We start from the raw sequence: 24,820 nt of genomic DNA on the forward strand, positions 1-24,820 counted from the left end.
TGAGGGGAGCAATGCCAGCTCGTACTTAAACCCTAGAAGGGGAGACGCACACTCTAGGCAAGGGCTCAGGGAGATTGCTACTTAAAAACCCTCGGAAGGGGAGCAGTCCCTAAGCTAGCACATAGATATCCTCAGATAGCCATGCACCTTCTCAAACCAAAGAAACTGAAGTAAAAAGACCCGCAGATCCTGGAACTGCAGTGTTGCCAGTGTGGAACACATAAATACCAGTAAACAGTAGAACTGGATCGTACTCACCCATCCATGGTTCCTGCGCATGAGATCAGTCCCGGAGGCGAAATCCGAAGAGTCGGGTCCGGACCATCAGTAAGGTAGTTTCTATGAAGCATAGAACTTAACCAAAACATCATAAGTCCAGCATAGAGACTGCAATGATTTTAAAGCGCAGGTTTCTATCTTGGTCCCCACCCAACCTCGGTCAGGTGGAATAAAACGGTGGTTGCAGGGGAATTAGAGAGGGGAAGATAAGGGCAGATGACATGCCCCCCCCCCCGAGGAAAGGGAGTAGATGTTCAGTTCTTACTCTGGTCCGGACGAGAGCGTTGAGAACGCTTCGTCTGGATCACATCCCTCAGGTCTTGCTTACCTCTGATTGACCCGCGCCTCCCTCTAGCCCTACCCGCAGGCGGGGGAGGGGCACGAGTCGCAACACTAGCCTTCTGTGCCCATCTCTGATCCCCAGATGGAGATGGGCCAGGACCCCTGCGTTGTTCGGGCTCAGACCTGGACCTTCTTGGAATGAAGGTTTTGAAGGCCGCTGAGCGCATCTTCGCCTCCCTAAATTTCTCGACCACCGTCTCGACGGAGGTACCAAAAAGCTTGGAAGGCGAGACTGGAGCATCGAGAAGAAAGCCCTTCTCTTTCTTCCCAACATCTGCCAGATTCACCCACAGATGTCTCTCCGTTACCACCATGGCCGCCATAGACCTGCCCATAGCAGTGGCGGCCTGCTTAGCGGCACGGAGAGCCAAATCCGTGGTGCGGCGCAGCTCAGCTACTTCATCAGGTGACAAGCCCTGACCCTTATCCAGGTCCTTCAGCAGATCAGCCTGGTAAGCCTGAAGCACCGCCATCATGTGCAACGAAGCGACAGCCTGACCTGCTGCTGCGTATGCCCTGCCATTTAAGCGAGATGTTTCCTGAAGGGGCTTAGATGGCAAGGAGGGAGCCTTGAGAGAGGATGTCTCGCCCACAGAGAGATAGCTGGCCAGCGTCTCTTCCACAGGGGGCATCCCCTCATAGCCGTTTTCACGCATCCCCTCAATGTCAGTATAACTAGAATGCTGAAACCTATGAATGCGAGAGGAAAACGGCTTTTTCCATTCCCTCTCAACCTCCACATGGAGATCAGGAAGAAATGGAAGGCTCACTCGAGCTGGGGGGCTATGGCCAGAAAGATAACACTCATCGAGACGACCCCGCGGCGCCACCATCTTGGCATGCTTCCACGGCAAGTCAAGCCTCGCCGTGGCACGTTCCATAGCCTCCAACAGTTCGTCATATGCAGGGCAGGAGGATTGAGAGGGCTCAGTCTCAACTTCTTCGCCCTCGGACATCTCCTGCTCTTCCTGGGCATAACCCAGCAGAGCACTAGCTGCTGGATCAGATGATGTCAGAGAGATCGCATCATCGTCATCCCGCGACTCACTCTCGTTCGCGGCCGACGAGCGCGAGAGGGAAAGCCCCCTCTCTAACTCATGAGCCAGCTCCGCCTGCGAGCCCCACGAGCTCATTCTCCTCCGTGCCTCAGCAGCAGTGGGTCTCGAGCCGCGGGAAGCAGACGGCTGTCCCTCCTTCCTCGAAAAGAGAGACAGACGAGAGCAGAGCTTTCTCATAGAAAAAAGCTCACAGTGCACGCAGATTGCCCCCTCGATGACATCGCGTGCCTGCTCCTCGCCCAAACAAAAGACGCAAAGATCGTGTGTGTCATCAGGTGTCAAATAACGAGGACACGGATGCACACATCTCTTAAACGCCTTGCTAGTGCTCGCCATAGTAGAAAAATAGTTTCTTACCTGTAGAATACACGCTTCAAACAAAACAGTCACTGAAGACGAAGAAGAGAATGACGTATTTTCCGGCGCCTTTATACTGTGGTCGTGCGGTAGTGACGTCATAGGCTGTCGCCGCCAACATGTGGTGTTTTGTATATATGCTTCAGACACAGGTCACGCTGACGGCGTTCCCCATAGCGACCCCTAGAGGACGCAGTTCGAAGTTCCCTCGAAAGGGAACTGAAATTATATCATGTTTATCAGCAGCACAGCATATGAGTGAGAATAACGCGATATCTGCCTTTGATCTCGTTGGTATCTGTTCCACTTCGAGAGGCAGAACTGTCCGTCTTGACTGCGCTTATTTCACTCCTCCCCTCACTGCAGCCGCCTGCTCTCACCTACATTTCAGGCGAGGCGAGGCGCATCTCAAACAAGCCTCTTGTCAAGTGCTACCCTTGTCCGGGTGTTATGTTCTGACTGGTTCCTTGGTTGCATGTGTCTTGTTCTGATTGGTTCCTTGCTTGCATGTGTCTTGTTCTGATTGGTTCCTTGCTTGCATGTGTCTTGTTCTCACTGGTTGGTTTTGGTTGGGCGGGACAACTCCGTTGTCAGTATGTGTGTTCGACTTGAAGCGTCGCTGTGCAGAATGATCAGTGTATGACATCAAAGTACCGCGAGAGCGATAAGATGGATCCTGATGCTTTCGATCATTCTGCACAGCGCTGCTTCGAGTCAAACACACCTATGCTCTCCACGTTACAGAAAAATCAGAGTGGGTGTGGGCATCTTTCATACTAGGCAAAGGGAACACATGACAAAACCAACCAATGAGAACAAGACACATGCAACCAAGGAACCAATCAGAACAAGACACATGCAACCAAGGAACCAATCAGAACATGACACATGCAACCAAGGTACCAATCAGAACAAGACACATGCAACCAAGGGACCAATCAGAACAAGACACATGCAATCAAGGGACCAATCAGAACAAGACACATTCAACCAAGGGACCAATCAGAACAAGACACATGCAACCAAGGAACCAATCAGAACATAACACACAGACAAGGGTAGCACATGACAAGGTCACATGAGGGGCAAGGAACACGTGGGAAATGGAGTCCAGAAAACAATAGCAAGACTGGAGTGCCCTCTAATGGAGTCCGTGGGCACTCCAACTGGTGATTGTAACAACTATATTATCATATTTGTATGGTGTTTTTTTGTTTTAGTTAGCTTTTTTTCTTTTCTTTTTTTCTTTTTTTTAATCAAAATAGCAAAACTGCAGTTTTATTGAGATTAATTGGAATACACAATGAAAAAACATGATTTCTGAAAACTGTTAAAAACGGAGTTATCTGTTTTTGCAAATGAACTCTTCAAATATGTAACACTCTCATAACACTGATCAGTGGAGATCCCAGCAAGAGTTGTGTGTATGATGGTGAAGGCTAGATATTCAGAGGCAGACTGGAGGTGGACTATGAGACGTATGATGGTCCTGATGGGAGTTTTAGAGAAACACTTAATATGGATCATCAGACTGGATCTCTGACCATCACAAACATCAGAACCACAGATGCTGGACTTTATAAACAAAAGATCAGTGGAATTAGAAAAACCTTGTTCAAGAGATTTTTTTTATTTTTCTCTGGTGAGTAACTCAAATCTTTCTGTGTAATTATGCGCTTATTTTAAATGAACACTGTGAATTATTTAGATCAGAAGTGCTCATATGTACAGTCATGGCCAAAAATATCGGCACCCTTGGTAAATATGATCAAAGTCGGCTGTGAAAATTAATCTGCATTGTTAATCCTTTTGATCTTTTATTTAAAAAAAATTATATATATTTTTTTTTTTAATTCACAAAAATCTAAACTTTCATTGGATAATAAGAATTTAAAATGGGGAAATATCATTATGAAATAAATGTTTTCTCAAATACACGTTGGACACAATTATTGGCACCCCTAGAAATTCTTATGAGTAAAATATCTCTGAAGTATATTCCCATTCATATTCACAATTTTGAGCACTCCAGGGTGATTATGAACATGAAATTATCCAGCCATGGCTTCCTGTTTCACAGAAATATAAATAGGAGGGAAAACAAAGCCCAAATTCCCTTAATCATCCATCACAATGAGAAAAACCAAAGAATATATTTCTGATGGGCAGCAGAAGATAATTAAGCTTTACAAATTAGTGAAGTGGCTTTAAGAAAAGAGCTAGAGCAGTGAAAATTCCCATTTCCACCATCAGGGCAATAATTAAGCATTTGCAATCAACATAAAATGTTAGGAAACTGCCTGGAAGAGGACGTGTGTCTATATCGTCCTAATGCACGGTGAGAAGGAGAGTTTGAATGGCCAAAGACTCTCCAAGGACCACAGCTGGAGAATTGCAGAAAATAGTTGAGTTTGGGGGGTCAGAAAACCTTAATAAAATTGTCAAACAGCACCTACATCACCACATGTTGTTTGGGAGGGTTTCAAGAAAAATTATCCTCGCTCATCCAAAACAAACTCCAGCATATTCAGTTATCAGACACGACTGGAACTTCAAATGGGATTGGCTTCTATGGTCAGATGAAACTAAAAAATGAGCTTTTTAGCAGCAAACACTCCAGATGGGTTTGGTGAACACAGGGATAAAAAGTACCCCATGTGTACAGTGAAATATACTGCTGTATTTTTGATGTTGTGGGCCTATATTTCTGCTGGAGGTCCTGGACATCTTGTTTAGACACATGGCATCACGGATTCTATCAAATACCAACAGATAAAAAAGGAATAAGTGACTGACTCTGTTAGAAATCTTATAATGGGCCATGTTTGGATCTTCCAAACGTACAATAATCCAAACGCAAACCTCAAAAACAAAACAAAAATAGGTCACTGAGCACAAAACCAAGCTTCTGCTGGCCATTCCAGTCCTCTGACCTGAACCCTATAGAAAATGAGTGGTGAACTGAAGAGAAGAAGCACCAACATGGAGCTGTGAATCTAAAGGGTCTGGAGTGATTCTGGATGAAGGAATGGTCTCTGATCTCTTGTCAGGTGTTCTCTAACCTCATCAGGCATTATAGGAGAAAATTTAGAGCTGTTAAACTGGCAAATGGAGGTTTCAAAAAGTATTGAATAAAAGGGTGCCGTTAATTGTGGCCAATGTGTATTAGAGAAAAACATTTATTTCATAATGATATTTCCCCCCATTTTAAATTCTTATTCTCCAATGAAAGGTTAGATTTTTGTGATTTAAAAAAAAATAAACGATCAAAAGGATTAACAATACAGATTAATTTTCACAGCCTTCTTTGGTCATATTTACCAAGGGTGTCGATAATTTTGGCCATGACTGTACATATATATGGTCTATTGTATATGGCACACAAAATTAGAAACACTTCAGGAATTTGGAAGTTGTCATCTGATTGGTCGAATTCTACTGGATTTCCTGGATACGTTTGAGTCGCATTCTTTTAAATTCCGCCTGGAAGCAAAGATGCCATGATGCCAAACCCCCTCGTCAAAGAAAGCTGTCATATACTGTGACAATGAGCACTTATCAGGATCTAACTAAATGCTGTATTTTCAAAAGTATGTGAAATATGGAAAGTTGCAAAGTCCACTACGAGAGAAGTATAGGCCTACTTGTCGGCATTTCACGCTTTCACTGAGTGCGCACGCACAAAAAACTGCCTGACAACATGCGAGTGTGAATTAGAATTTTCTTTCAAGGTATAATTGCACTTATAATAACACCAATCTCTTCACACTCTATTACTCATTTGTTCACGCTTCTTTTTATCAGTCCAATGTTACAATAATTCCTGCCCACTAAAAGCTGCCCAGATATACTGTATTTGCTTACTCCGATAGGCCTATCTATTAAAACTATTTAGAAAAAGTTCTATTAATTCACACTATATATCAACGCCACGGTATGTATTTTCATATTGAAGGCTCAGCAGTGCCACAGGCTGATCGCTTCCATGCCACACCTCACTGATGCTGTCATTTTGTGCTAAAGGAGCCCCGACCAGGTATTGAGTGGATAAATGAACATACTATAAAAAACTTGAAATTTCTGTTTTGCAAATCCTTTTTTTAAATGATCTTAGAAAATATTTTTAATATTTTGAGATACTGGATTTTTGACTTTCATGAGCTGTTGAGCGTGTAGGACTTGATAATACAATCCCTTAGAATAATTGTCACTTTGTTGACATCTTGAGTGGAGAGTAGGGGTAATCACTTCATTGGGGTCATCAGGTGGGCCTCTGCCAGTTGCTGCTTCGCTCAGCAGCCTCTCTGACAGCAACCTAACGGATTGTCGTAAGGCCTGTCCTCTGACTCCCAACCCCTTCAGTAGCCTGGTTGTTGCCGTGGCTACAAAACCTCCGCACCCAACCTCTATGGGGAGCAACTGGGTTCGTCAGCCCCATTGTACTGCTTCGGCTAATAGGTCAGAATACTTCAGCCTTTTACGTTAATTTGCTTCACCAATTGCAGCCTCCCATGGCACAGTTAGTTCCACGATGAACAAGGACTTTTGTGAGGTTGACCACAGTATTAGGTCTGGCCTGAGGTTCAGGGGCGGACTTAACCAATAGGCGAGGTAAGCGGCCGCTTAGGGCCCCGGGGAATCAGGGGGCCCCGTCTGATATTCGCGAAACAAATTTGGCAAATGCACCAGTATGTATTTGTGTTATGGAGAGCGTCAAATGTTTACTTGCCACTCAAAACGGCGAGTTTTTTTCAGGTGCTGAGTTCTGCAAGCTTGGGAATCCTCTCATTATAACAACGTGTAGATAAGATGTAAATAAGAGATTCACTGTGCAGAGAGCTTATTAACGGAACATCGTGAGATCGCGATGAACTGAAGTGAGTGACAGCTTTTAGTGATTATAGACGGAGCGCTCTTTCCGCGCATTCTAAGCTGTTTTGACTCTCAGAACAGATATATTCACCTCAGTAAAGAAATTATTGTGTTTTAAGTCATAATTTTATTTGTCTTGATGTTTCAAAATGACTCTCTTGTGTGCTTTAGGCGCGCCAGCGCAAACAATAAATGCAAATGAACTATAAACTAAAAACTCGTATAAATGCATGAATGCAATGACTGGAGATTTTCGCTTAATAGATTACATTTTCGATTTGTTTCTCGGCAAACCCTATCATATGCCTTAAGAACACTTGGAATATGGAACGAGTTGCATGGGATAATTTTTGGAAATAATTTTTGGGATAATCTTTTTGGAAAAAGATTGAAGAAGTTTACAATTCAAAGTGCAAGCATTTTTTTAATATAATGTATTTTGTTATCCGAAAAAAATAAGGTAGCTTAATATGGCTTTAGAATAGCATTAGGTTGACTAATTATTTAGGCTACTCAAGTTGTGAAGGGGTAATAGTTACAATAAATAATAACTATAGCTATAATGAGAGAGCTAGCGAGCAAAATAAAGGTTACGCGTAAAAGAGCATTATAGTTATTTTGTTGGGGCCCCGTACCTGAAATTTGCTTAGGGCCCCCAAATCATTATCTCAGGTAGAAAGCTGAGCTTCTGGTCCTGATCAACCTGCATTTTCCAGTCCCGGGCAGTGTCCAGCAGGGTTGTTTCCATTTTTGTTGTTGGCTTTACTCGAAGCTGTCCTGCTCTTTTGAGAATCCAGGTTTTAATGTAAGCTCTAATCATCAAAATTAAAACAAAAAAAAAAATTAAAAAAAAATGTTTTACTTTGCATGTAATGAATCTAGAACATATGAAAGTTTCACTTTTTGAAATAAGTTACAAAAAATAACTTTTTCACGATATTCAATTTTTTTTTTTGATGCATCTGTATATCAGGCGATTAATTTTTTCCCCTTCATTATTTTTACATTTCTGTAAATTTGTATACTTTCCTGACATTTCAAAATAAGATTAATATCAAGAAATTTGTGGAAATGTAATTCTTCCTTCTAGAGGTCAAATTATGTTGGCCTTTATTGGTTTAATTTCATAGAGACTTTAGCTACATCTGCTTTCCTTAGGTTCCAGCACATGAAACAGTGAAAAAACATTGTGGTAGGTATGCGTGGAATTATATTGAACAGAGTATGAAAATGAAAGACAAGTGTTGTTCATAAAATTGCAGGGGAAAAGAAATCCAAGACATATCATAAAAAAATCTGTTGGCAAGAAAACAAGGTATGAAAGATGAGATGTTGCAATATATAAAAGCTACAAGATTATAATTTGAAAATATAATTAAGTAATTCATTATTATTTAGTTTTTTTAGATTAATTTTTATTTATGTATTTAGTTATAATTGTTTGTATTTATTTATGTGTCAATGTATTCATTTATTTATTAAGTTTATTAAGTAAGAGTAGTCCTTCCGTGTTGCTGTTTCACACTCCAGTTCAGTTGGTGGTGGTAATGCACCTAAATGCTGGTATGCCAACCACCAATAAACAAGAAGAAGAAGAAGATCTTTGTCAATACAAAAGGTCTTTTTTGATACACTACCATTTACATTTGGGAAAAAAGAATTTTCCAGAGAAGGTTGGGGACAAGGCTTCATCCATTAGAAATGAGTGTATGTTAGCATCGCAGATGTATTATACAACTGAAATATAACAATTTATACACAAAAAAATATTCAGAGTGCTTCATTAACATGAATCCAAATAATATTTAATTTTGTTGCTATAAATGATACATCTTTTTAATCCTGTTGGTTTTAATATTATATCAGTAAGTTGGCAACAATTACTGTATCAGTGAGTGAAAAGTGTGTAATTGTATCCTCTTATTTGGAAAAAAGAAAAAAAGTAATGAATAGCATGGTGTAGCAAATTGGCTCAAAAGGGAAATGAATATAAATAATTACAATTCATTATGATTAATTACAATTATTTATATCAGCCGCCAGTAGTAACTGTAGCAGAATTAAATTGCCATCAACTAATCTGTTCATCCAGCGAACATTCAGTGTAAATTCATATCAACTCTTAAGAAAGGATATTTTCGTGGCCACAGAAAATACTTTCCTAAGTATTAATGCATTAGAGCATGTAGTAAGGATCAAAATCATAAGGATCAAATTCAGAATCAGAAACTCATGTAATTTGTGCACAAGAGTTTTATTAACTAAACACTAACACAAACTAGTCAAACAAATAAACATACAATCACTCATACACGGGGAAAGGGCAAATGAGAGTTGATGGATGAAACCAGAGAATGAAGCTATGAAAAGAGTCAGTTAACCACCTGAGTAAAACCATCAGTGCCGTTTATAATGGGGTCTATAGCTTATACTAAACCTCTGTTTCGTTTAGTTAAATGTACGATACTTGCAGCTGAGATCCGAGGATCTTTGGTTGAATGGAAAGACAAGGCCGCAAGGCCTGGCACAAAAACTTAAGGGTCCAGAAGAGTTCTAGCTCACATCCTCATCTTCTCAGAATCTAAAAGATCCGCAGACTGGCCAGGCGGGTCACTGATGTGAGAGCTTTATCTGATATAGAGGTCACACCTCTGGGGAGTCAAAGAGCCAATGGTGACGTTCACTTTTGGAGGGAAAGTTAATGACGCTTTGTCTTAGACCATGGTAATTTGCATATGTGACCCTGGACCACAAAACCAGTCTTAAGTGTCCATTTTTCAAAATTGAGATTTATACAAAGTCTGGAAGCTGGATAAATAAGCTTTCCATTGATGTATGGTTTGTTAGGATCGGACAATATTCGGCTGAGATACAACTATTTGAAAATGAAGTTTTGATATATTTACGGTAATAAATTTACAAAATATCTTCATGGAACATGATCTTTACTTAATATCCTAATGATTTTTGGCATAAAAGAAAAATCGATAATTTTGACCCATACAATGTATTTTTGGCTATTGCTACAAATATACCCCAGCGACTTAAGACTGGTTTTGTGGTCCAGGGTCACACATGTAATTCAACTGGGGTTAATGCAAAAACTATTAAAGATTCTTAGGACACTAATATGTTGCATAGGTATCAACATGTAATATACACTCTCGATTAGATCATCCGAAGACTAATTCATAAATACTAAACATGGCATAGGAAAGGCTACATGAGCGATAATATACAAGAACAGTAATAATATATACAATGACCTGAGGATATGTGATAGGAAGGTCAAAGAAAAATGTGTCTATGAATTAATGAAAGAAGTCGTTTCCTATAGCAGTATGTGTCTGTTTTAGAGAGAATTGAGTTTGAGGGAAGATTCTCTCTACATACTTTTAGGTCGTAAAGTTTATCTGATCTGACTGAGGTGTCGGGCCTGGCGTCGTTCACAGACATCCTGGCACCCAGTATGTTTATTGGGTGAGGGGTCTGTGACTATTTGTTAATCTAATGAATAATTGATTTGTTAAATCTAATGAAAAATTGTGCGTCTGATTGGTCCAAATGCTACAACGGATCATGGTATGATGGGAAAGACTACACACTGTATTTGCACAGGGCCTGGGATTATGTGCTGCTTTTCATACATCAGTTTGAAGCACAGACAGTTTATCTTAACAGGGAAATGCAAAGTCTAATAATTTTTTTAATGTGGAAATATGCAGAAAATGATTTAGTTAAAGAATATTTGTTTTATATCTTCACTTTGGACCTTTAAAGGTGTTAATATATTATAGATATACATCAGAAAATACAAACAATAAACAGCATAAAACACACAGTCAGATTCACTCACAGTAATGACTGCGTGTCTTTATCTGTTCCAGGTTCAGGTCTGTCTCCAGCTGCTGTAGCAGGAATTGTTGTTGGTGTTGTTCTGCTGGTGGCTGCAGCTATTGGTGTGATGATCTATCGCTGCAGGAGCTCCAGAAATGGTAAGTATCACCTACAGATACAATAGTGAGGAAGATATCGTCTGTATTGTGCAAAATTAGTTTTAATTGTGTGTGATTTTCAAAGCAGACAAGGAGAAAAGCAAACAAGTGTTTCTGTTAAAAAGAAAAAAAGATAAGATGCTACCTTATATCAGTAAAATGTACAGTACTGTGCCAATGGTACTTTAGATTATTCACCAAAATAATTTTTATTTTTATTTTTTAAATGGTCATTTATATAGTTTTGCTTTAGTGTGCCATTAGGATATATTTCCAAACATTTATTTTGCCATTAATAATCCAATTCATTTTTGTTCACAAGTTCTCTAGGGTCCCCAGAGATCTCACCATTATCAAGCCTGTCTGGGATTGCAAGAAGAAAGAAAGAACAGAGTCCAGATCTCTGAGATGCTTTGAGGAGCCAAACTGATAAAGAGAGAAGATGGAGGTCATGTGCGATAAGAGAAGCAGGATCAGTGTCCGTCTACTCCCTACATTGATGTAACTCTGCAAATACACACATGTGCTGTTTAACTTGATGAAATGATTTGCAGGTGTTGGAAATATTAAAGCACCTGTTACTGGAAGGCAGCATAGATAATAATAGTAATAATAATAATATAAATAAATATTAGGAATAGGTTTGTCTTCAGTTGTTTATGTAAAGTGAAAGTGACGTGACATACGGCCAAGTGTGGTGACCCATGCTCTGAATTTGTGCTCTGCAATTAACCCATCCAAAGTGGACACGCAAAGCAGTGAACACACACACACCGTGAACACACAGCCATTTATGCTGCAGCGCCCGGGGAGCAGTTGGGGGTTCGGTGCCTTGCTCAAGGGCACTTCAGTCATGGTATTGAGGGTGGAGAGAGCGCTGTACACTCCCCCCACCTACAATTCCTGCCGGCCCGAGACTCGAACACACACACACAAACATGTCTGGTTTGCTATCTTTGTGGGGACTCTCGATAGGCGTAATGCTTTTTTCTACTGTACAGACCGTATATTCTATTGCCCTACACCAACCCTACACCTAAACCTACCCCTTACAGGAAACTTTCAGCATTTTTAGATTTTCAAAAACTTAATTCTGTGTGATTTATTAGCTTGTTTACCCATGGGGACCTCAATTTAGGTCCCCACCGTGACACGAGTCTGTGTGTATTAGGTTTAAGTCCCCACCTGAGTAGAAAAACAGGTACACACACACACACACATGCTCACACTCACTCACATGCCTGTTAAAAGGTTGATTAAAGTGTGAATTTTCCTATTTCATGGTAAAACAGATTTGAATTGATTTTAGAATGGTTGTTATTTATCGTTTCTCAGTTCCTGTGCATGGCAAACCAAACTAACAAAGTTAAAACCATGCCCCATCTCACATCACCACCTAGGTTATTATTATTACATCACCACCTAGGTAAATGGATGCTGAAGCTTTTAGGCCAGGTAGAATCTACGATTTCTCTCTCTCTCTTTATTAAAGGGGCTTGCTGCTCTTCTTAGCTGCTTATAAAGAAGAACACCCCTTCACTGCCTTCTCCTGTAAGGGGCTGCTGCCCCAGTCTCTGCTATTTCAGAAGGATATGCTTCTTTCAGAATGCCATCAGTTGAGGTTTGGGCGGTTCTGGCCTATCGTTGGTGTCGGGGGGTTCGGGCCTATCGTTTGTGTTAGGGGGGTGGGGGGTATTTTTGTTGCTCTCCCTGCTCATTCATGATAGGCTGTATAGATGGGCAGGGAGTTTTTGCACAGAACAGAACCATACCGCCAAACCAAAACTTTATGCTAAGTATCTATCATTTGACGATAGTGGTCCTGACAGAAATGAAGCGCCAGCGTTAGTTCTGGCAGGTCACGTGAGTCAAGCTTGCATCAGCTGATTCTCAGCTGATCATATCTACCTATAGGAATACAACACCTATCGCGGCATTCCTATATAAGCTCTATTCAGTATCAATCAGCAGCTTTTCCGCTTGCTCAGGAGCAAATCACCCTCCTCCATCCCCAACTCCTCCTTTCGCACAGTCAGGACTTGGCTTTCTGATATTCCTTGCTGAATCAGACTTAAATACATTTAAATACACTTAAATATCATTAAGTACATTAATGATATCTGCTTTGTTCTGTTCTGTTTAACCTAGGGGGGTTATTATTGTTGCTCTCCCTGCTCATTCATGACAGGCTGCATTGATGGGCAGGGAGTTTTTGCACAGAACAGAACCATACTGCCAAACCAAAACTTTATGCTAAGTCTCTATCATTTGACGATAGTGGTCCTGACAGAATTCAGTTTATTCTTTTAATCATTCAGTTTAATAGTTCAATTTATTCATTTAATTTAATTTATCCATTCATTTTAATCATTGATCAAAAATCATTTAATTTAATCTCTTAATCATTCAATTTATTAATTCATTTTAATCATTCATTCAATCATTTAATTATTTTTAATAATCATAAACTTTTTGTATAGTAATTTCATTTCATTCATTGAGTCATTATTTTTCCATTGTTTAGTCTTATGATTGTGATTTCAAGGGCTGTTTGTCTTCGAGTAAGAGATGTTTTTAACGTCACAGGATGGTGTTGTGAAGCAGTAATTTTCCATTGCTATTGGTTATGGTATAATATCACTTGTTGGATTTGTGCTTGTCCAATGAAGTCTGAGCACTGAAAGATACACAACTAAGATAAGATTAGACAATTAACTCTTTTTGTGAATTATTGTCACTCTTGCCTTTCATTTGTATTGCATTTTAATGCATGTTGTTGTGTAATTGTGGGCTTTTAAAATAAACTGGGATAAAAGGAGTGAATGATCATTATTTGTGTGTGTGTTTGTATGCACACACACACACATATATGCATTTGTAGCCTTTCTGTGTACAATTAAAACAGTGCAAAGAAATTAAACAAAATAAGAAAATTATGTAATTTGTGTAATAATCAAGGAATATGAAATGGATGACAATAAAGCAGGGATCTCCAACACTGTTCGTGTCAATACTTTTATAAAGTGTACTTATTGCAAAAATAATATACTTTAAATGAACACACATAAGTGCAAATTAAATGTTATTTTTGACGCTTAAATACATTGTATTTGTAATTAACTTTAAATGTATCGCATTTTAAAGTGATTAAATGCAATAAATTGAACTATTGAGTGATTTTTTTTTTAAGTGGGACTTTTTAGTACATCTTTATATGTACTTTCATAATTGTTTCTAGTGTCTTTAAAATATGGTTAAAGTGTACTACTAATGTACTGACAAGCAATTAATGTTAACTAAATATACTTTAATGTCAGTTAACAATACACTTAAGCATGAATTAAATGTAATGTTTTAACCACCTAAATGCATGTTATTTGTAATCGATTGCAAATATATTACAGTTTAAAATTACATTAAATGCAATTAGTTGAACATTTGAGTGATCATTTTGAACCACTTAAGTGGGACTTTAGTATATTTTATATGTACTTTGAAATATGGCAAATATGTACTTCTCAATAAGCAATTAATGTGAACTGAAATATACTTAAATGTCATTTCAATGTACTTCAATGTCATATATCTCTGGCAATGAAGTTTAAATTTAGTATAGGCTATTTAAAATTGTATTTAAAAAATCTCTTAGTTACAATCAACACAAACACAAAATGAAAACCCTCTACATTTATTGACAAATCTCTAAAACAAATACACAAAAATGCTTTTTGCTTATGCACAAGAAAAACCCAAGACTATACACAGCTGCAACAATTTATCTCACTTATTAGAAAGAGTCTGGAGAACAATGCAAAATCACTTACATACTTGCATACAAAAATACCTAATCTCGCCATCATAGAAAACATCATTCTGTATGATGTATAAAGCTGCGTTCACACTAGCAGCGACTTAATAAATAAAAATAAAATAAACACTGGGCTTTAAAAATAGATAACATTTTTACAAACATTTTTTATTCCTACTTCACAGGGAATAAAACATAACTTTATCAATTGCAGATAAACAGGGCCGTTTCTAGCCAATTTGACGCCCTAGGCAAAATCCCTATTTTGTCTTTATCTGATTTTGTTCAATTGTTTTGTTGTTGTTACTTGAAACATTGATTTAAAGTGTCAGTTATTACATTATTATTTCAGTCAAACCTATAAAACCCTTTGTTGCCCCACACTACATATAAAAGCCTGATCAGTGGCATAAAAGTAATCAATGCAGCTACTTAATCCTTTGCTACTCATTAACGCATGAACTTCCCCTTTAAATAACGTGACGCTCTGCCCTCTATGTGTATGGTGCTTCTCGCATTAAGTGCTAGTGTTAGAAGTGAATGAATTGATCAGAATTTCAACACCTCCATAAGGATGTATTAAACTCGACAAAGCAGTTTAATAAAGGATGTATTGATCTCGTGAATTAGCGAATTTTACTATACCAATATTTTTTAATTGGCTGTTAAAGTTTATATGGGAATATTACATGACACGCTGATCCTTTAACAATGCATTGGCGCAAAAACGCACACCTTTTGGACAAATCTCGCAACACGATTTATCAACTGCCACAAATACTGCCTAAACAAAATATTGATTTTGTGCGCTTTATTTACTGTACCAATATTTTAAATTAGCCTTTGCACTTAGCTTTATTGCATGGCAAAAAAAGAAAAAAAGCGTTACCTTGCCAAAGCACTGACAGAGCCCATTGATGTAATGGAGTTGATGAGAGCTCCAAATGCAAGCAAATACGTATAAATATTACGCCGTGGTATTGATACGCAAAAATGGACTTTGGCGTTTACGCGCGATTTTTGTCATGCATATAATACGCAGTTTTCGCGTGCATATGATACGCAATTTTCGCGTACATATGATATGCATCTAAACCACAACCCTAATCCTACCCATCGCGTAGCATAGACACGCCAAAGTCCATTTTTGTATATCAATACCACGAGTTTTCGTTTTTATTTGGCGTACTATTTATATGCACTTTCATAAGATCGGGTTGAACGATCAGGCAGCAATTGACAGCGCTCTGATCCAATGGCATACAGGCATCTTCAGAATGACAGTACTCTAGCCCAATGATGTTGGGGATCCAGTGGGGGCGGCAATCATATTTCAGGGTGACCGTGCCACTCTTTATCACAACCCTGCTAAAATGTAGTACCAGTACGTGCGCCCATTGGTGCCCCTTCAGCTGGTGGCGCCCTAGGCGACCGCCTAGCTCGCCTATGCCTAGAAACGGTACTGCCGATAAATATCCCAAAATCTATGAAAATGAAGAAAGGTAACTTCAATTTCTTGCCCCCATATCTTGCAAGCTTGAAGAATGTTCCTGTATTTACCATGACTGACACAGAAAAGCTGCTGTCCTCTTCCTTTGGTTTGTTACCTGTAAAATATATGATGATTAGAGGGGGATCTGTAAATGCACAGGTGGGAATATATTACTTGCAAATGGAAAATATTCAAAGCATTTAAAATCCATATGACTTAATATTTTAAATCGATTAGTTAAAAATACAATATTGTATTTTCAGCAGCCAAATTTATTGGTCCACAAACGCGATAACATTCCGATATCAGAATGCATTCATAGATAAATTATAGGACACGATTAATTCCCTCCCGAGTCCAGATAGCAAGAACTGCCGGGTGTGAATGGCAGGAATGTTAAGACTAAATCAAGAATAAAGAAAGGTTATATCAAGCTATACTTACTTGATTCATTATCTGCAGTAGCACAGAAAGTCTCATCTGTAATCATCCAAACGCGCCGCTCCTCTGTTCTCGTTTGATCAGCGACGTGCAGCGCATTTTTCAAACTCTGCTGAAGTAGCACGCCATCATGACGTAGTAGTTTTGGCTCATGCGCATAAAACAAAAGAGATACTTTGTGCGTGGTTACATATTATTTCAGGCTTTTCATTTCTGTTCAGTTAAAGTTGTCCTAATTCATTGTGTAGTTAGACCAAAGACTATTGTTAGACTCATTCACCTAACTAAAAGTTTGTCATTTTTTACAGTGCAGTGTAGCCTAATCTAATTAAAATCAAATGTATTTGAATGCAAATTAATTTTGTTTAGATCTGTTGAACTTTTGCTTGCAATTAATGCAATTAAATGTGTTTAAGTGAGAACAACAATAATATTGAAAGTATTCTGTACACAGATGTAAAGTACAGTACTATTACATACAAATACAGTACTCTCATAAATGACACTGTATGTCAAATATTATGTATACTGTATAAGAAAGTGTATTTTAGTTTAGAAGAAAAATACATTTCAAGTGCATTAATGCACATAGTATATATATAGACTAAATACATTTAAAATACATTAACAATTTTGAAGAACACACTTAAGTTGAAATTAGAATCAATTATTTTACATGTGCTTTAGTATATTGATAAATATATCAAAATAAGTGTACTTATTTAAAACACAATAAAATCATAATTGTGTAAAATGTATAAGTAATACTTAATTAGACATTATTATAAAGTGCATTTAAGTATGTTAAGACCTATTGTCATTAAAGTGTACTCTCTTTAAGTACACTTAAGTGGCCTTTAATTTAGATTATATTATATTGTCTGCAAGTGCACTTTTTAAAAAGTATACTTTTAATAATTGAAGTACACAAAAAGTACACTTTTACTGCAATTAAGCACACTTATTTTTCACAAGGGTTAAACTGCATTGAAAACAGATGAGCTCACATGTGCATATACAGCTCCCGATCAGGGCAAAGTTCACAGGATTTTGTCCACAGAATGATAAGAGCACACGTTTTAACATATATTATTTTATTATTTCTCACTCAGTATTTAACTTAAGCGCTGCATCCATGCATACAGCGCCGGACATGACAGATTTCTGGTACGCAAAACAAGTACTTTAAATGAATACCTTAGCTTATTTCCGTTACTGTGGCAGCCAACAACAGCACAGCTTAACCCTCCACACATTTATATTTAGTTATATTGAAAAAGTTTCAATTCAGTCGATTTTTTTGACCCCGTTTTAACATGTATTTTTATGAAGACTGGCCGTAGCTGTCGGGCAAGATGGCGGATAGCAGTGGCGGCACAAAATATACGTGTTCTGATTGGTCAGATCGCCTGTCAAACAAGCTCTTTGCGAACGGTCAATTCTTGCGTGTTTTCATGACAGCGTGGTTTAGGGACCGAATAGAGTCGTTGGGTGACAGAGTTGTTGTCAGCTCGTGTAGTGTGTAACCCCTGGTTGCGGATCATTTACATAGTCACGTAGTGTGAACACCACAACAACTTAAAGACAAACAATCAAGTCACGTTGTCTGAACAGCACAGCGATCTGCCGATGTGTAAAGTCGTGTAGTGTGAACTTGGCTTAAGTGTGTTCGACTTGAAGCGGCGCTGCGCAGAATGATCAGTCAAAGTACATCAAAGTACCGCAAGAGCTATAAGAGAGCCGATGGATCCTTATGCTTTCGAATCGCTCTCGCGGTACTTTGATGTCATATGCTGATCATTCTGCGCAGCGCCGATTCAAGTCGAACACACCTATGCTCTCCACGTTACAGAATAATCAGCCCCTAGAGCGGGTGTGGGCATCTTTCATACTAGGCAAAGGGGAACACATGACAAAACCAACCAATGAGAACAAGACACATGCAACCAAGGAACCAATCAGAACAATACTGTCATGGCCAAAAATGCATCTAAAATGAATTTAATGCTGTTAAAATGATTTGTCTGTTATCTGCATCTCAGTACTAATCTGTACTAGATAACTTTGAAACTTATTTTGCAGCACTTTTACTGTTCTCCTGATCATATTTATTATGTAAGAATAGTTGCGAAAAGAAGAGAGAAAAGCATTGGTAAGCAAAACGTTGTTTTGACACAACTGAACAATACTTTTAGACCACATTATCTTTTGAATGTAATTATGTTTCTTTCCTCAAATAGCGTGGGTAATTTTTTCCACACAAAATCTAAAAACATTTATAATTTTTATAAACTTGAAAATTCTATTTGCATCCACACATTAAACCTCTTCTTGTTTTCTTTGAAACTGTATTTGAATTTAAATCCTTGCATATATATTGATCATTACAGATTAAAACTCCAAAATATGTCACATTATTTACAATATCTGTTTCTTGTCTCCTCCTCCTGTAGATCTGATGTCATAAACCAGGAAAGCAACAGCGGCCACACCTACCAGAGCAGAGACGACCAATCGGACCACAGCTTCAGTAAAACCACAACAGTGGATGTGGTCGTCTAAAAAAATCAAGTGAAAAGATAAAATAGTGATGTTCGACAAGCTGATGTTAGTCTCTGCCATGGAACTCAAAACTGCAAAAATACAGGTATTATAAACATGACGACATGATTTTGCATGATGTTGCAAAATAAATAATTTATCATTTATTCATTAATAAATTTAATTTAAAAAAAATTAAAAGAAAGAGCAATTATTTGAGGCTTAAACAATATGAATAATAAATCGTTTTCATTGTATGGAAAAATAATCAGCGTTGCTGTACCTGAACATGTGTGACAGAGTTGACTGATGTCCAGATGTCTCGTCTGGTTGCTGATGGGATTGTTGAGCACACAGCTGTAGGTGTTTTTATCCTGATATTCCACCTCCAGAGGTAGAGAGAGACTGATGCTGAGATCAGACGCACTGATGCTGGACAATAAACTGTTTCCTTTGTACCAGGAGAGAGTCACACGACTCACATTCACCACTGAACACAACAATGAACAATATGATGATGATGATGAAGAACATTGTGAAGAGTTACTGCTGATGACAGGAACAAGCAGACGAGCTGGAAAGCATCAGAGATTAAAGATAAGTAACTTTTTATCATTTGCAATGGTAATAAAACAAGAATATGTGAAAGAAAGGACAAATGATCTCTACTCACCATAGACAGAAACACTGAATGTTTTTGATAATCTTTTAGCACCACTTATCTGTAGTTTATAGAGTCCAGCATGTTGAGTTGTGGTGTTTGTGATGGTTAGAGATCCAGTTTGATTGTCCAGCTTCAGTCTGTCTCTGAATCTCGCATTAGTACCATCAAATTTGGAGAAGGATTTTTTCTCTATGCTGATTGATGCTATGAGAAAGTTATCAGATCCAGATTTCCACAGTATGTCATCATCTTCATTTATTTTAGTAACATCTGTGTGTAGAGTCACAGAATCTCCCTCTATGGCTGCTAATGACTGTGTGTCATTTGCCCCAACACCAAATACACCTGGAGAACATGAACAGGAATGTATTAAGGCTCTTGATGGTTTACAAAGCCTAAGTTAATTTGTAATTTGTAAGTTCTGAACTGAAGTACATTCAGAAAATGAATTTATTTTGTGGTTTTGTAGCCTTTTGTTGTTTTTTGAAAAAAATAAAATAAAATCAATCAATCAATAACAAATAACAGACTGCCACAGAGTAGTTCCATTTGTATATCATTTGTAGCAATCTTCTAAATTAAACAGAAACTAAAACAGGTTTCACACAGGTTTTATCTGTGAACTGTAACTTACCGATCAGATGCCACCAGCAAAAACAGAACAAAATAAACATGTTAAACGTTTTCTTCAGTTGTTGAAAAGTCTGATCGAATAGGATCATCTGCTGAAAACATCTGAGATGTTCATGTAGTGTGTGAATCCTCCCATGAAAGAGTTTGACCCAGTTCACACACAAACACACACACATGCTCACACTCACATGCCTGTTAAAAGGTTGATTAAAGTGTGAATCTTCCTATTTCATAGTAAAACAGATTTGAATTGATTTTAGAATGGTTGTTATTTATCGGTTCTCAGTTCCTGTGCATGGCAAACCAAACTAACAAAGTTAAAAACCATGCCCCAGCTCACATCACCACTTTTACTAAAGTGTGACTCCAGCAGCTCGACTGAGCTCAAACTGAAACCTGATGTGGTGTGATTTCCATAGAAATGTGGTTTGACCTGTTAGGTGGTCACTTGTGTGTCTATGCTTCTGAGAATCTGCATTTAGTTTTAGCTGAAAGGCTTCTTCCTGCCCTGCCAATACCTCAGAGTCTGACTTCCTTTTTAAACAAAACTGCTTTAGAGTAACCTAAAACACTGACTCAATTAGTCAAAAAGAATGTTCGACAACAGTCAAATAGAGTGGTGGAAGTGGAACTATGATGTCATTTTGTAGGCAAAAACCTGGAAGGGAGTTAGCATTTTAGCACTTCCGGTTCCATCGTCCCAGAGTCAATGTGTTTTTTGAATGTGAGTTTGATTAAATCCCCTAAAATAAGGTCCGTGGTTCATACAAGCTCAAAATACTCTCACGTTTTATTCTACAACATAAAACACACCAGTTACACCCCACTTGTGATTTTTTTTTAAACCTGTTACATTTCTTAAAGACGGTTGCTTACAAGTTGCTAAATGGGACTACAGGCGCTGTCTGAGACATTAGACGTCATCACGTCAAATATTTTATCAATTTATAGTATTTTCCAATTGTAGCATAATTTATACAGTTAATTGTAGAGGAACCAATTAATAGTTTCCCGCATTTTATATTGTTGTTCGACAAAGTTTTTTTTTTTTTTTGGCCACTTTGCCATGAAAAGTCTTCGTACCATAAGGTAACTCATATTATGATTATTCCTTGTAAACACCACATTTACCAGTTTAGTCACGGTGAAAGTGAAACTTAGTGTTTAAAGCCACGTTAAAATTAAATGTTTATGGCCACATGAAACTGTTAGCAGAAAGATTGAGGATTTTCTAGAAGCAAGTATAAAATAACATTAACATTAACCATCCTAACAAAATGATAGCTGAAATGTGGTACTTTATTCACTAAAATAAGCTTAATCTTAACGTATCCAAAAACTTGATCACACTGCTGTTATTTGATAGATTAAATGCACTAGAATTTTACTGAATATTACGTGGAGACAAGTTTTTAATTAAAATATTAATCAAGGGTTTGTCGACTTCATTTATTCACTATACTATTTATGTCTCATTTCAGTTTTAGTTTAGCTCTAGTTTTGTATTTATTCCAGTTTATATGAAAAGGTTCATGTAGTAGGGGTGGGCGGATCGATCCTAATATCGATAATATCGATACCAACGTTGGTATCGGTATCGGATCGATACTAACCTGATTAGATCGATACTTTAGGTTAATTTTCTCTCCTCTACACTTAATATATTGCTTAATACATTCAACAAATTATATGTGTGTTTATATCCCGCACTTTTCACGTTTCGTATGCAAACATTACTGCTCCTCCCCTGCGTTAGTGTTTTGTTATGCCATTATGTGACTCAGCGGCTCCAAGAACAAGCGGATATTATTGGCTACAGCGAGAGATGGAACGGTAGAAATTCGCTGCTGTGGCAACAGCACCAAACTTGTTCACATTTTTCAATGTGGAAGTAAGCTTTTTTCATAGACTGAATGTGCAAGACTTCCACTTCATTAGGCACGGTAGGGAAATCATGAGAAAAATATCAGTGTAATAAATGGTAAAATTGTTTGTGCTATCCACCGTGTGTGTTTATAATTTAGACACTTCATTAAAATAATATGGTAAGAAACACCAGTTTGCAATACCAAGCAAGCAGCAAAACGAGCTGTTTTGTACAGTTAAAAATTGCTGGAAGTGGATGAGACTGGAAGCCAGACCCATTAAATTTACAGAATTTGGCCTTTTTATACAGTATTACTGTCTTCAATCATTAAGCCATGTTGTTGTTTTTTCCTTTATAAAGGTTTTCTAAACACTTAACATGCATGCACTTTGCGTTCATATCCTGGGCTGCTTGCCTGCATATAGTTTGCATAATCAGTATACTGAGTTGGCCTTTCAATATTACTTTCTTAATGCATTAGGCCACGTTAAGTTTTTTTTTTCCATTATAACTTTTCTATGGGAGGAAAATGCTTAACACGAAACTTTATGCATTGCTTTCATATTTTGGGCTCCTCTGCTTGCAAACTCCTTTTAGAAAGGCAAATAATATCCACATAGCTTTAAGGTGAATGTAATACTTTAGTCATATCAACATAAGTTATTGTTAATTTTCAAAGTGTAATTAGTCATTTAAATGTATGTTATTAAAAAGGGAAAAGTATCGGTATCGGTGTCAGTATCGGCGATATTTGCCCTGTATTTACTTGGTATCGGATCGATACCAAAATTTGCAGTATCGCACACCCCTATATTGTAGGTCTAGCGTGGATTAAAATTCATATACAGAGTGAAACCTTTTCACTGAAAATAAAATAAAATATAAAATAAGTTTGAAAAAGTTGTCGGAAGTATGGTGGTGGTGACGTTGATGGTGAGCGACCGTGGTGCTGTTGTTTTTAGCCTAAGCTTAGCTTTTAAGTTCTGGCGCTTTTATGTAGGCTTCAAAATTCATAAAAAATAAGCTATTGTAATGGTGTAAAAAGGGTTGTAATTCATCAAACTTTATTTTGTCACCGTTTAAGAAAATATCTCCGGTTACATATGTAACCTCGGTTCCCTGAAAGGAGGGAACGAGACACTGCGTAGCTAACACTTGAATTAGGGGTGAAGCCACCTGCTATATAGGACGGCACACAGCATCATTACCTCACAATCTTTTGACTGCTCGAATGGGTACAAGAGGATTACAACACATCCGCGGGTCACCAAGACACGCAACTGACCATTCTTCCAAGCTTTGCTTGGCACCCGGGATTTCAGTCATAGCTGAAGTGGTCTCATATGCAGAAGCCCGATCTGACACACCACAGCTGCTGCTGCCATACACCCCAACGGTCTCTAAAAGCATTTCAGCATCACTACCATTAGTAGTGGTTAGAGCGCTGACTAAAGACTGTATTCGCTCTTGAGAGAGACGCGCTATCATCGATCGTGAGTCCAAATCCATTCCCAAGTATGTGATGGCCTGCGTGGGGTGGAGCTTGCACTTCTGCACATTGATCGTCAGTCCTAGATGCTTCAGATGTTCTATAAGCTGACATCTGTGGTTTTTCAGTGTATCCCGTGACTGGGCTATAACAAGCCAGTCGTCCAGATAATTAAGGATGCAAACTCCACTCTGCCTGAGAGGGGAAAGAGCTGCATTTAAACACTTCATAAAGGTCTCGGAGCCAACGCCAACCCAAATGGGAGAATTTTGAATTGATAAGCTCTGTCCTCGAACTCAAATCTCAGAAAGCACCTGTGACGAGGGGCTATCTGGATGTGAAAATAGGCGTCTTTTAGGTTCACCGAGATAAACCAGTCCCCGGGCTGAATGTGCGCAAGAATCTGTTTTACTGATTGGGAACGATCGTGAGGTCAAAAAGAGCTCTTTTGCTTAATAGATTTTGTTTTGTGTTTTTGCGCAAACTTTATTGGCAAAAAACTGACACATTTCCCCCTGTCGCCTGCAACATGCGAGGGGACAGGCAGGTGAAACACAGCAAGACGAACTCTCTTGTGAAGTAGCTCGTTGTCCATCTCTCCGGGCGACCACTTCCACCTCAGACCACCCCCGTCAGGAACACGGCTGTGGATCTGGCACCGCATTTGAAGGGCCCATCTTCTTTCGGGTACCAGAACTGCCTCTGTTTCGGTCTCACGGCTGGCTCCGTATCCACCCTCGCTCCAGAGGAAGTAGTAGGCAGCGGTCTTTTGTGCCATTTGAACGCTGCAAAGAAGAGGATCTGGAGTGTGGCGGAGGTGCAGCAGACCGATCTCTCATCGGCAGGAAGTGGCTCATCGCAGTTTCTGGGCCTCTAGAAACTTCTCAGAAAGAGCCCACCGCATCACCGAACAAGCCAAAGTTGTCGCTGTTGTGTGATGAGACTGCCCATACAGCGGCCGATTCCCTGGGCCGTCTTTTTC

General features: G+C 38.6%; 1 protein-coding gene across 1 annotated transcript; it reads right to left on the reverse strand.

The window, feature by feature from the left end:
- Positions 1–19,062: 19,062 nt before the first annotated feature.
- LOC131531096 (uncharacterized) lies at positions 19,063–24,616 on the reverse strand. The gene is made up of 6 exons (XM_058761642.1): positions 24,344–24,616; positions 24,153–24,223; positions 23,618–24,033; positions 19,859–20,194; positions 19,469–19,759; positions 19,063–19,202 (listed from the first exon to the last, which is right to left on the reverse strand). The coding sequence occupies exons 1-6, from the start codon at positions 24,614–24,616 to the stop codon at positions 19,063–19,065; spliced, it is 1,527 nt and encodes a 508-aa protein (XP_058617625.1).
- Between the last annotated feature and the right edge of the window lie 204 nt (positions 24,617–24,820).

This window comes from Onychostoma macrolepis, chromosome 22 (assembly GCF_012432095.1).
Source record: "Onychostoma macrolepis isolate SWU-2019 chromosome 22, ASM1243209v1, whole genome shotgun sequence".
NCBI lineage: Eukaryota > Metazoa > Chordata > Actinopteri > Cypriniformes > Cyprinidae > Onychostoma > Onychostoma macrolepis.